The sequence below is a fragment of the Vitis riparia genome, chromosome 10 (assembly GCF_004353265.1).
Source record: "Vitis riparia cultivar Riparia Gloire de Montpellier isolate 1030 chromosome 10, EGFV_Vit.rip_1.0, whole genome shotgun sequence".
NCBI classification, from domain to species: domain Eukaryota; kingdom Viridiplantae; phylum Streptophyta; class Magnoliopsida; order Vitales; family Vitaceae; genus Vitis; species Vitis riparia.
Genome location: NC_048440.1, coordinates 17,960,807 through 17,974,470, shown reverse-complemented (window position 1 = coordinate 17,974,470; position 13,664 = coordinate 17,960,807). Strand labels below are relative to the sequence as shown.

Genomic DNA, 13,664 nt, shown 5'->3' with positions numbered 1-13,664 from the left:
AAAGATAAAAGGAGGTTTTTTTTTTACCATTTATATGTATATTCAAATATATAAAAAGTCATGAGATTCAAATTTACTTTTAATATCTTTTCATATGTCAAGCTTTGAACGATGTTTTAGGATTAGTCTCGTTGGTTGAGAATTAATATTAAATATCTTATCATCAAGATTTTGAATGCATAATGCCTCAAAAAATTATTGTTGAAAAAGTCGTGACATTTATAAAAATCTAATTTAATTTTTTATAAATTTAATTAGATCTAATTGTTCAAACAATTTAACGATTTTAAAAATATAAAAATTTTATTTAAAAAATTAAAATAAGTTAAACAAGTTTAATATAATGAATAAAATTTTATATTTTAAATTTATTTTATTTATTTTAACTCATTAATATAATAATTAAATAATTTAAAATGCATAAGTTTTTAATTAGTTTTAATTATATTTGATTTTTTTTTTTTTTTTTATATAGGACAATCAAATATAAAAAAATTATTTTTTTTTATAATTTTTTTCTATTTTAGTATTTTTTCAAACTAAACATAGACTTAATGTTCTTTTAAAATTTTTCGGGTATGGTACGTATAGCATAAATATGACGTACCATACCATCATTTCGCAACCTGTCGTCATCAATGGCGTAGACGAGAGCCACCTCTCTCCATCAACAAAACATAGTTTATTATTAAATCCATCTTTTTTTCCTATCAAGTCCCTCCTATCGTTTATAAGCTGAAACTTTCAAAAAAAACATGATTAACGCGGCTGTGAATTGGAATTTGTAGGGCACAGTCCAAACATGTATCAAAAGTCAAAAAAGCATATCTGAAATTTAAAATGCATGATAACGATGGAAAGATAACGCTTATTGTCTCATATGATATCATCCATCCATCCATTTAGCGTTGATTCAGGAAGATGACTCCAGACCATGCATCATCTGTATCTTATAATCCAAAAGTGTCAACTGATTCTATCTCGCAATGGCACGCACTTTGACAGCTGCGCTCATGGTTTCCTACCGACCTCTAAATAAATAAGTTTATATTTAGATTTTTTTTTTGTTTTTTAAATAAAAATAATAGTTAATTTCATTCATTTTTGTTTTTTTACCTAAATGCAACTAATTCTTATAGCTATGTTAAGACCTAACCGTTTTTAAAAATAATTATAAAAAATAAAAATGTAATTAAAATAAAATTTTAAAAATAAAAAAATAAATTAAAAATCAATAAATTATTATTTTTTTATTTCAAACTTATTTTATTCATTTTTAATTGTTAATATAAAAATTAAATAATTTTAAAATATATAAATTTTTAATTAATTTTAATTATATTTGATTTTTTTTATATTTTTTATAGGTCAATCAAACATTAAAAAAAATTATTTCTTTTGTATTCTTTTTTTTTTTTCTATTTTTTAATATTTTCCTTTCTTTTTTTTCCTTAGTGTTTCCGAACCAAATATAAAGGGGGAAGAAGATTTTCTTCTTTACAATTTCCAGTGTCCTTCCGATTTTGACTGCCGCGGCAACTTTCCAAAGCGTTCAATGACATTAAGTCCTTTTTTTGGTGTCCAGATCTTTGCTTAATTCAATTCTACGGTAAGGGCTCTAATATTTGTGGTTATGGGTGAAAGACCTGATGACTGAGTGATAGGAAGAATGGAATCAGATGTTTATCTTCCAGGCTCTTACCAAACTGGTTGCCGTGCTGACTAGGCGCTGAATGTTGATCGGCTATTCAAGGTTCTTTAGCCTGTTTTTCATGATGTTCAAATTCTAGAAGAGTTGATAAAACACAAAAACTCTTCACATGAATAAAATTTAATTGTCTTTTTTTTTTATATTGTAAAAAATTTATAAATTTGGTATTTATTAAATTTAATTTTATTAAAAATAAAAAATAGTGTGACGATATTAAATAATTTTAGAATAATTAATTTTTTATAAGATATAAATACTAATATTGTAACAACATCATAAATTATAATTTTATTAAGAAATTATAATTAGTTTATAATAGAAAAATATGCAAATTAATACTTTTATTAAGACATTTTTTTATTCAAAATGAATAATAATAATAGTTAATAATATTTGATTTAAAATAAATATAAAATTTTTATTTTTATTTTTTAAAATATGTAAATGAGTCAAAATTTTCATCATATCCACATATTTAATAGTATTTTAGACAATTTTTTGAATTTAAAATTGTCATTAAAACTTAGTATATTTATTTTATATATATATATATTATATGTAAAGGAAAACATAAAACCACATATTCGCTTTGAACAAATTTTAGTCGATGATTTATAGTAGTAATAATATTATTTTGGAGTTTCGATTTATTTTTAAAATTAATAGAGCTATTATAAAATTCAATATATTAATTTTTATTTGATTTTAAATTTATTATATTTGTTTTAGTTTTTATATAAAAAATAAATAAATTTTAAGATAAATATTATTATATTTGACTTTATTTTATATTTTAAAAAGATAAAACCAAATACGAAAAACATCTTTTTTTTTTTTTTTTTTTTTTCCTCGTATTTTATTATTAGTCTAATCTTCATATTTTTTGGAGCAAACACCTTGGCTTTCTAGGTGACATTTGGGTGTCGTTTGTGCCAATTTTCCAAGCATGCTTAGTTGCGGCCTTTGGCGTTTTATGTAGACTTTTTTAGTTGACGAGACGAAAACTATTTGTGCGTCAGAAATTTGGTAACTTTGCTCGATAACCTACGATTGGGTAATGAGACATTGAGGTCAATTTGAGATGGTTCGATGGTAAAAGGCCGACTACGTAATATGAAACAGGGAAAAATCCCGGAAATAAAATTCAGGCATGTTGGGATTTTGACGAAACAAGGGAAAATTTCCGACAAAACAATGGGGAATTTGAAAGTCAGCCTAAATCAAAAAGAGAAAAAGGATAAAAAAAATTAAAAAGAAACAAAACAAGAAGGAAGACAACTTAGAAAAAATTTAGGAATGGAAATTCGAGTTGGAATTTTTTTTGAGAAAACAATGGGAACCTTCACAAATTTGTTATTTTTTTAAAGTCACTTTGGAATTCAAGAGGAAGAAAAATCAAGAAATAAATAAAATAAGAAAAAAAAAAACTTAGGTTATGTTTGGTTTGAAAATATTAATGAAATAAAAAAAATATTAAAAAAAATCAAATGTAATTAAAATTAGTTAGAAACTTAAGTATTTTAAAAATATTTAATTAATACATTGATGGGTTAAAATAAATAAAAATAGTTTAAAGCAATAGGTAAAAATAATTTATTGAGTTTTAATCTAATTTTTATTTTATTTCTCTTATATTTTCTTTTAAAATTTTAAGTGAAATAAATAAAAAATAAATGAAAATAAAAAAATAATTTAAAATCAATAAATATATTTATTCTAACTCATTTCACTTTTTTTTTTATTCAATTAAAAGTAATATATTGATATTAACTAATATAACTGAATTAAATTTGTTATTAATAGATTGGTTTTAGTCATTAGTTTATATCAATAAGTTACTTTTAACTTAATATAAAAAATCAAATATTTTGATTTTTCTATTTAGTAAAAAAACAAACCCATTAATTCATTATTCTATTCAAATATAAATTAAATAATTTTAAAATGTATAAAATTTGAATCAATTTTAATTATATTTAATTTTTTTATAAAAAAAATAATGGTGAAATAAAACATGAGAAACCATTTTCTTTAATTTTTTTAATACTTTATGAAACAGACATAGTCCTATAAAAATTTGGGAATGAATAGAAGGTGGTGTTTGTTTTTTTATTTAATTATAAATAAAAATTTAATGTTTACTAATATTAAGTATTAGGTTGTTTATTTTTTAATATTTTATTTTTATTAAACATTAAAAGTAAATAAAAATTAACATGTTACTTTTCTCATTTAGAAATAATAAAAATATATATTTTTTTATTTAGTATAAAGTTTATAATAATAATAACTCATAAAAAGTAAAAAAACAAACAATCTAAAATTTGAAAATAAATTGTTTTTAGAAAAAAGTTAAAAAAACAAATGATTTTTTTAGACTATGTTAAGTTCCCAAAATGTACCAACAAAAAAAATATATATAAAGGAAAATGATTTTATCATTCACCGTATAAAATATAAAAGAAAATTAAATATAATTAAAATTTGTAATTTTTTTATATATATATTTAGATTATTTAATTTTTATACAATAAAAAATGTATAAAAATAAGCATATAAAAATAATTTATTAAATTTAAACTTTATTTTTTTTATTTTCTTTAACATTTCCTTTTTCTTTTATTTCTCCCCCATTTTGCTTCGATTTATTTCGAAAACTAAACATATCCTTAAAAAATTTTGGAAATAAATATATTACATAATTTAGAATGTAAAGATTGAAGCATTTTCCAAATGCTTTTGATTGTATAAAATCTTTCAAATCAAATCATCACGGATTCGTTGGTATGAATTTTCTATGTTACATATGTCTTACAAGAAAAATTAAAAGCTTATATGAGAATGTAATGTTTTTTAAAAATTGATTAAAAAAATGAAATCCAAATAACAATTTTAAAGTGATTTTATTTTTATAAGAAATTTTTTATTTTTAAAAATAAAAAATAAGGAATAGATAATGAGCCTAAAAGCCCGTTTAATAGTGATTTTAGAAAGCACTTTTAACATTTTTAATACTTGAAAATTTTTATCATTCAAGTGTTAGAAAAACTAGAAACGTTTTTCTATAATTACTGCAAAACATACATTAAGAATGTATTTGATAACGATTTCAGAAAATGTATTTAACTTTTTTAATACTTGAATGATAAAATTTTTTAAATATTAGATATGTTATAAATGTTTTCTAAAATTACTATGCTTTAATTTATCAAATAGACAATTTTGGTAAAGTCTTGAGGCCGCACCTGAAAGGAAGGGAAAGCCCACAGATTCACAATAGAATATAAAGAAGTGTATGATCTAGAGATTCTATGCTCAAGCACGCATTGTTTGGCAGGTGAATTGTGGTCACCCAATTCCAAAACTGACACTCTTCTCCACTGTTGTCCCCCGCATTTGTCCCAATAAGATCCAATCAAACAAGAAAAAGAAAAGCAGCAGCAATAACAAAAACAAACATTAATCAAAGAGAGGGCCAAGGAAAAGGAAAAAAAGAAGAGAGAAAAAAAAAGAAAGAAAAGAAAGCAAAGCTTGTACCAAAGCCAGCCCCCTGCACACACCGTCAACTAAGCGAAGCCAAAAAGCCCAAAGACGTTGACACCAAATATAAAGAAGCCCCTCCCCCCAACATCGAGAATCTTCGTCCCTTGTCTCCAAGCGAGGCCACTCCCCAAACACCTCACGCAAACCCTAAAAAAAAAAATCCATTCCGCAAAGTGTAGCAAAGAAACCACTAACCCCACTAAAAGATCCTCCAATCTCTCTCTCTATCCACACTCTCTTTCTCTCTCTACAGTGATTTCTGTCGCCCTCAATTGCGACTTTCCACCACTTCTTTCACTTCTCTCTCTACACTTTCTCTCTCTAAATATATAAATTAGGGTTTCCAGTCTGTTCAGATGAGTCCTGGCTCTGGTGCTAAGGACTCTGAGGACGAGCCCGTGCCTCAAGCGCTTGAGGTCGCCAAGGGTTCGGAGAAGTCCGAAGTGGTTAGCGTCGACGAAGAGGAGGGGGAACAGGAGGAGGAAGGGGAACAAGTTGTTGAGAAGACCGCTGACGATCCCATGGAGGAAGATTCGGTCAATCCGGCCACCGTGTTCTGTATCAGGCTCAAGCAGCCTCGGTCTAATTTGCAGCACAAGATGAGCGTGCCCGAGCTTTGTCGCAATTTCAGGTAATTGTGCGTTTTATCGCCTGTTGTAAGTTGTTTGTTGGTGCTGAGAAATGTGGGCATGTGGCTTTGAAATTGGTAAACTTGTGCGCTTTGGATTGGTTTCTGGAGCAAGTTCGAGCTTTGTTTGGGTCCTTGTAAAGGAGGAAAAACGATTAAGAAAGATAGCAGGTTGTTTTGTGAGCCTTTGCCTATTGATTGCTCTACTTTTTTTTTTTTTCCCCAAGAAATAAACGTTGGCAGAGACTGGAGGTTGCTATTTTCAAAACGTTGAAAACAAATGGTAAAGTAGTAGGACATGTAGGGAAGGATGCTTGAAACCAGATGATACAAACTCAGAGAGATTGAGAGAATTGAAGTTTGAAGGAAGTGAAATACCTTAGAATCAAATGTTTGTCCTGGTGAGAAACTTGAAATGGTCTAACGGTAATATTGAAGTCGAATGACTTGGACAAGTCCACAATGCTTTTAAAATTTTAATTTCTTTGCTTCATATAAAGTTGGTACAGGCTTACTTTGAGCTCCAGTGACCTTAAAAAATGCTGTCACCATAAATGATGCATGGGGCAACCTAAGAATTCTTTTAAAGTAGGCACCTTGTGTAGTACTTAATTGCTAATCTTCTGTCCACATCCGATGTCTGAAACTTTCCATGAATCTTCTTGATACATTTTTTTGATGCACATTAGTTCGAAATACTGCCTGGAAGTCAGTAAAAATTGTGATTTCAAGAATATACGATATTATAAGGCAAGGGAAAGAGAAAATGCCTACATAAATCTTCATTTATTGTTGCACTTTGTTGGGGCTGAAATATTTATTTAGGTAATAGGTATTCATGTTTGATCTCATTGCTTTGACCCATCAAGATGTTGCTTCTTTGTATGAGAAATTCTCATCAAGTTAGGCATGCAACAAATTACCCTATATTTTATTAAATTTCTCCCTTATTTTTATCCATTTGGAATCTTGTTGTAGTGTCCTCTAGCAATCATTATTGTTACTTTTTGCCTATCATGTTTGGATCCCTTGCACAACAATTGAGACCATTATGACATTATCTCACTAATTTCTAAAACATTGTCAATGTTTCCAACCATCATTCCAAGTTACTGTTAATATAGATCTTTTTGTTTTTTTCAATAAATTTGCACTATTTTTGGTGGGAAGAAACAAATTCATTTTACAAGAAATGAATATAATGGCACAAAGGATGAGCTATCCAACAGAGGTGGAAGACATTGAAAGAAAACAGGAAAAAGAAAGGTTAATTCCACAAAAAGAACAACTCTAGCTGGAAAAAAATTTACCCACATAGGACACTACCTAGAAAGCCCATTGATTAGTCAAACAATCCTCAATATAGGTGGCAGTGCTAGTTATCCTAGCAAAGGAACAAACCCAAGCTTTGGCCATGCCTATGGATTTGCACGCTGAAGAGTGTAATGGGATCTCAATCTATCATAAGAAATGATACAACAGTATAGAAGGGTGGTCTATCCCACAAAAGGGTGGACAGCATAAATAGAAAACAAGAGAATGATAGGTAAGTACAACCAAAAAAAAAAAAAAAAACGATATTGGTTGGGACACTAATTAGGATTCCCCATGATGAACCAAATGCATGCAATGTGGTGGGCAGTAAAGTCATGCAGTATCTTAAAATTTCCAACACTATGATTTTCTTGTTCATTGAATGGGATGAAAAGAATAAAAGATGGTTGGAAAAAGGAGAAAAGCGAAAAGAAGAACAGAAGAAAAGAGAAAAAAGGGAAAAGAAGGCCTTGGCAGTCACATCTAAGGTTTCAAAAGTAATCACACCCAGGAAGAAGACAATTACATCTTCAAAGTAAGCAAAATAGATACTGAAATTTTATTAAAATTCTCATTCTCCACTTTATCCTCTTATAATTCTCTTCCCTAATGGGACAACTTTCCTAATTCTTTATATTTCTTTGCAAGAATAGGAAAATAATATTAAATGGAAATTAAAAGAAATAGAAACTCAAGGATTGGGTGGAAGGAAAGAAACAAGAGGGTTTTTGAAGACTCTGCACAATCGGAGGAAGCAATTAAGCTATTTTTCGTGAAATCTTTTTTTGGATTGGGTCAGATTGTTTATCAATGACCATTCTTTAACCATGTTAGGCTTTGTAGATTGGATTGTTCTAAGTAAGGAGAGGATTTTTTCTCTTCCTTTTCCTATTGCTTGTCTTTTTTTTTTTTGATTGGAAACGACACAAAGATATATTGATAGAAAAAAGAAATACAATAAGAAGGATGAGAAATCCTCCCGCCAAAGACAACTAAATTATAGGAAACAACACAGAAAACAAACAAACTCTCTATAAAGGTTCATTCCTTATGGAGTACACACCACTAACCAGTCAAGTTGTAACACATTAAGGGGAGTTCCCTTAAATGCCTTGGAACAGAAAGCCCAAAGAGAAGCAAGGAAAACAATAGAGTCCCAAAGAAACTCTGAATTCCTTGCTTTATTCTCGAAAATCCTTGCGTTTCTTTCCCACCACACAACCCGAATTAGAGCGATGCTCGCAGCTTGCCACAAAACTATCCCCCTCTTAGAAGTACCATAACCATTAAATTTGATAGACATCATGTCAAAGATGCTCCTCGGGGAAACCCAATCCATCTTGCTTGTCTTTTTTTGGTGACAATGTATACATTGCATGTACTTTGTTACGCTTTTGATTTTGGTGCTTTTTGTTTATAATCTTTTGCCTATAAAAAATGAAATACAAAATTAACAAAAGGTCAAGTACTAACTAAACAGAAGCTTAAAAAATTAAAATAGAAACTTTAAAAAAAAGACTACTAAAATGAAAAACCTTACAAGCTGCCTATAAAAATAAAAAAACTGCCCTTAGGGGCTCCTAATAGGGCTATCTCTGTGTGGGATGGGGTGGAAGAGAGAGTGAAGAGGAGACTTGCGCTTTGGAAATGGCAGTATATCTCCAAAGGAGGGAGAATTACCCTCATAAAAAGCACTCTGACTAGTATGCCAATCTATCAAATGTATCTTTTTCAAATGTCCAAGATTGTTGTTAGAAGGTTAGAGAAAGTGCAAAGGGACTTCCTGTTTGGGTTGGTGGGGGGGGACTTGGAGGGAAAAACCCACCTAGTTAATTGGGAGGTGGTTTGTACAGATAAGAATAAGGGGGGGCTAGGTCTAAGGAAGCTAGCCCTGTCGAACAAAGCCTTGCTAAGTAAGTGGATATGGAGGTATGCTTGTGAAAATGACAGCCTTTGGAAACAAGTAATCATGACGAAGTATGGGCAAGAGGGTCTTGGATGGAGGACAAAGAGGGCCAATGGGGCGGTTGGAGTAGGGGTTTGGAAGGAGATCTTGAAAGAATCTGCTTGGTGTTGGGATAATATGGCGTTTTTAGCTGGGAAGGGCACAAAAATCAGATTCTGGACAGATATTTGGTGTACTGATACAGCGTTGTCCCATTGCTTCCCCCACCTCTTTGTCATGGCTGCTCATAGGAATGCAACGGTAGAGGAAATGTGGGACTAAAATTCTGGTCAAGGAGGTTGGAATCTAATTTTTTTGAGGGACTTCAATGATTGGGAGCTGGATATGGTAGGGGATTTGATCCATGTTTTGAGGGGTTATAGGCCCTCTTTGGAGGAAGACTCAGTTTTGTGGAAGGGAGGAAGAAATGGACAGTTCAAGATCAAGGAGGCGTATAGCCTGCTAGAGAATCCTAATGAAACCGTTTTCCCTTCAAGGTGTATCTAGGTGGATAGAGTTCCAACCAAAGTCGCTTTCTTCGCTTGGGAGGTGACGTGGGAGAAGGTGCTTACTCTTGATAGGCTACAAAAAAGAGGGTTACAACTCCTAAATTGCTGTTTTTTGTGTGGTTGTGAAGAAGAAAATGTAAATCATATTCTTATACACTGTATAGTGGTCAGAGTTTTGTGGGATATTGTTCTTGGGTTAGTAGATGTTAAGTGGGTCTTTCCAAAAACTGTAAAGGAGGTTTTAATTAGCTGGAGGGGCCCTTTTGTGGGGAAGAAAAGGAAAAAGGTTTGGGAATTCATCTCGTTGTGTATTTTTTGGATGGTTTGGAAGGAGAGAAATAGATTAACCTTTAGGGAGAGTGTGTTGAATATTCAAAATCTAAAGAATTTTTTTGTTTGTAATTTATAGAGCTGGGCTAGATTGTATATAGGTGAGGAGTCTTTATCCCTTATAGGTTTTTTAGAGTGGTTAGCATCCACTCAAGGGGTGGTGAGTCTCTCTTGGTTTTTTGTTTTAGAGGCCTTAGCCGCCTTGTATACCACCTGTATGCTATGTGGCTTTTTGCCTATTTTTTAATGAATTTCTGATTTACTTATCAAAAAATAAAAATAAAAAAACTACTAAAGTTAATCATACTATCAAATGACACTAAATAGGACAATGAAACTAAACTATCCTCGTTTCCCTTTCTTGGTGACGAAATCCTAGAGTTTCATTTCTCATCATTCCCTTCAACTTGGAAGAAACTTGACCTTGAACATCATTGAGTTTGCTTGACCTATTGAAATCTAAAGCAAACTCTTCCAACCTTTCTTTCTTTTTTGCTCCATGTGAATGAATTAATTATAGACAAAAAGTAATTTGCTTGATATAAATCTTGAGAAACGTAGAACTATGAGTTGTCCCATTTGATAAAAAAAAATTGTAATCGTCCCTTATGTGACTTGCAAAAATTTCAACTCTAGTACTTGATCTTATGTACTTATAAATATCTTTCTTTGTCTTGAAAGTTGCTTTCCACTCACCTTCAAGCTCTTTTTTGATCAAATTGAAGCAATCGACCACATTAACACGAACCTCAAAATTAGGTGAACGTTTTGTTTTGGGCAACTTTTGTGTCAACTCTTCATTCAACTTTCCTACCTTATTGGTGGCCGCTGGAATTTCTACAACCCCACTGCTTTGGGGTTCTCATAACCATCTTGCTCATCCAACTTCATTATTGGTCCGTTCCATACTATAGCATGTTGATGATTATGTATTGGTTACAACTCATTGAGTAAATCATGTGGTGCAACATCTAAACAATTAAACACTAACTTGGACACTTACATAAGCGGAAATACTTATTGAAGTGATACAAGAATTGAATCCTTATTTTCTTTTGCTAGGTCAACATAAATATCCATTCTCCTTATTCTCCCTTTCAAACTTCTCCTTGGTACGAACAGACTAAGGCTTTTCTTGAGTTTCAATGATTTTTTGGCTTCTCTTCTTGATGTTCCTTCAGTTGTTTCATGCTCCTAAGCTTCAAAACAATGCCCTCTCTATTGAATGCAAAAGAATATGTGTTTGCCCTTCCATGGTAATACATATCTCAATTATAGAGTCAAGGTCAATTAAGTAAAAATTGAGTAATGGTCATAGGCTCACACCATATAGAATCATATAACGTTAATGTTAATGAGAAATAAAACCCAAACATTGCTTCATTATATAATATATTTTTTATTGATCCACGTAGCTTTTATTGTTGAGGATGTGGCTTTGTTGGCAAATTTAACCTTACTACGGTTGCTTTAGACACTACATTCATGTTGCTGCTTCCATCAATAATTAGTTTGTGTGCTTCATTCCTACAATGTACTGTTGTTTGGAAAATGAAGGTGTGCCACATATTTTCACTTCCTTGCTTTGGTGCTGTAAGGAATAACTCGAGTGATAGAAAAGAGAGCCCCTCAATTGTTTCTTGAACATCAACAACATCTCCATATCACAAAAGTGTACAAAAAAATGGATTTAATATCTTGATCGTCTCTCTCCATATCATCGAAGGCTCTCCTATTCCTTTCTTTCCAGATGGTCCACATTAGGCAGAGGGGGGCAACTCTCCAAGCTTTCTCCCTTTTCTTGCCCACAAAAGATCCATGCCAACCCAGGAGGTTTCTTTTCACAGAGGAGTGCATCACCCATTGCACCCCAAAAAGGGAGAAGATCAGAAGCCATAACATTCTAGCCTTCTCGCAAAACAGAAGAAGGTGATATGTGATTTCCTCCTCATATTTACACAAAAAGCACCTGTTGGGGATACTCCAATCAAATCTCTTCAGGCGGTCAGTGGTAAGCAGCCTGCTCTAAGCCGCCTCCCAACCAAAGAAGCTAGCCTTAATTGGAACCCAAGGCGTCCAAATAGTTCTAGCCGGGAAGGGGGGCTTAGTGCCCCTTGAGAACGAGCTATAAAAAGACTTGACAGAAAAGGTCCCATTCTTGTTCTCTTTCCACCGGAACAAGTCATCCACACCTCTTCTAATGGTCAAAGGATGAAGCGTGCTTAAGAAGCTTTCTACTTCTCCCACCTCCCAATCATTAAGGTGTCTATTAAAACGAAGCCCCCAGCTACCCCCAACTTCGTCTTCCTCCCAAGCCTCAACAACCCATCCTTCTTTGTTGACAGAGAGATTATACAAGATGGGGAAAGCTTCTTCCAGAGATTGATTTCCACACCACAAGTCCTTCCAAAACTTCATTCTAGTGCCATCCCCTATGATGAAGCGGGAATGAGAACGAAATTTCTCCCAACCATTTCTGATGGCCTTCCAAACCCCCACCCCATAACGGTTTTTTACACCTTTGGAGCACCATCCCCCTCTTGAAGGTCATATTTACTAGAAATAATTTGTTTCCATAGGGGCTCATTCTCATTAGCAAATCTCCACAACCATTTCCCAAGAAGGGCCTTGTTAAAAGTAGCTAGACTACGAATGCCCAAGCCTCCTTCCTTTTTAGCGACACAAATAACCTTCCAGCTCACCAAGTGAGGTTTATTCTCTAAGGCTCCACCGCCCCATAAGAAATCCCTTTGGATCTTTTCAAGCCTTGCACACACCCTCTTGGGGATCACAAAGAGAGAAAGAAAGTAGGTTGGGAGGCTAGAGAGGGTGCTTTTTAGCAAGGTAAGATAGTCACCTTTGGAGAGGTATTGCCTTTTCCAGACAGACAACCTTTTCATGAATCTTTCTTCCACTGCATCCCACACCCTAGTGGATTTGTAAGGGGCTCCAAGGGGAAGACCCAAGTAGGAGGTAGGTAAGCTCCCTATCTTACATCCCAAGACCGACGTAAGAGTCTCCATAGGAATGCCTTCCCCCATTGGGATGGTCTCTGTTTTGCTCAGATTGACTTTTAATCCTGAAATCGCCTCAAACCATATGAAGGTCTAGCTAAGATATTGCAACTGATCTGCATCGGCATCACAGAAAATTAAGGTGTCATCGGCAAACAAGAGATGGGACACGAACAACCCCTCTCTTCCTCTTCCTCCCACTCTGAAACTAGAAATAAAGCCCCCATTTTTTGCACGAGACAACAATTGGCTAAGAGATTCCATGGCAAAAAGGAAGAGATATGGGGATAGAGGGTAAAAGGAACATAGGTATATATCCTGTGAATCTCTCGCCTATTAGTACAACTTTCCTAATTCTTTATTTGTTGGGCCAGCTGGGTGTTTTTCTTCTTTTTTGGCCGTTTTGGCGGTGGGTGTATAGGTATCGTATACCTTGAGTCGCTTTTTTGGCGCCTCTTTTTTATATGAGATAATTCCTTACCTATCAAAAAAAAAAAAGACTTTCCTAATTCTTTATCTTTCCTTGCAAGAATGAGAAAAAAATGTAGAAAGGAAATATGAGTTAGAAACTAAATGAAATAAAAACTTGACAAAAAGTTGACCACTAATTAAAATAGAAACTTAACAAACCAAAATAGAAACTTAACAAGAGACTAATAGAGTCAATCCT

The 13,664-nt window shown here is 32.4% G+C and overlaps 1 protein-coding gene across 1 annotated transcript in view; it reads left to right on the top strand.

Moving 5' to 3' along the window:
• The first annotated feature begins 5,346 nt into the window (after positions 1-5,346).
• Positions 5,347-13,664, top strand: part of LOC117923952 (mediator of RNA polymerase II transcription subunit 16) — a 45,695-nt gene continuing 37,377 nt past the window's right edge. Inside the window, exon 1 of the mRNA XM_034842466.1 lies at positions 5,347-5,885. Within this exon, the coding sequence (XP_034698357.1) occupies positions 5,611-5,885 (275 nt within the window). The 5' untranslated portion in view covers positions 5,347-5,610. The remainder of the gene's footprint in view (positions 5,886-13,664) is intronic.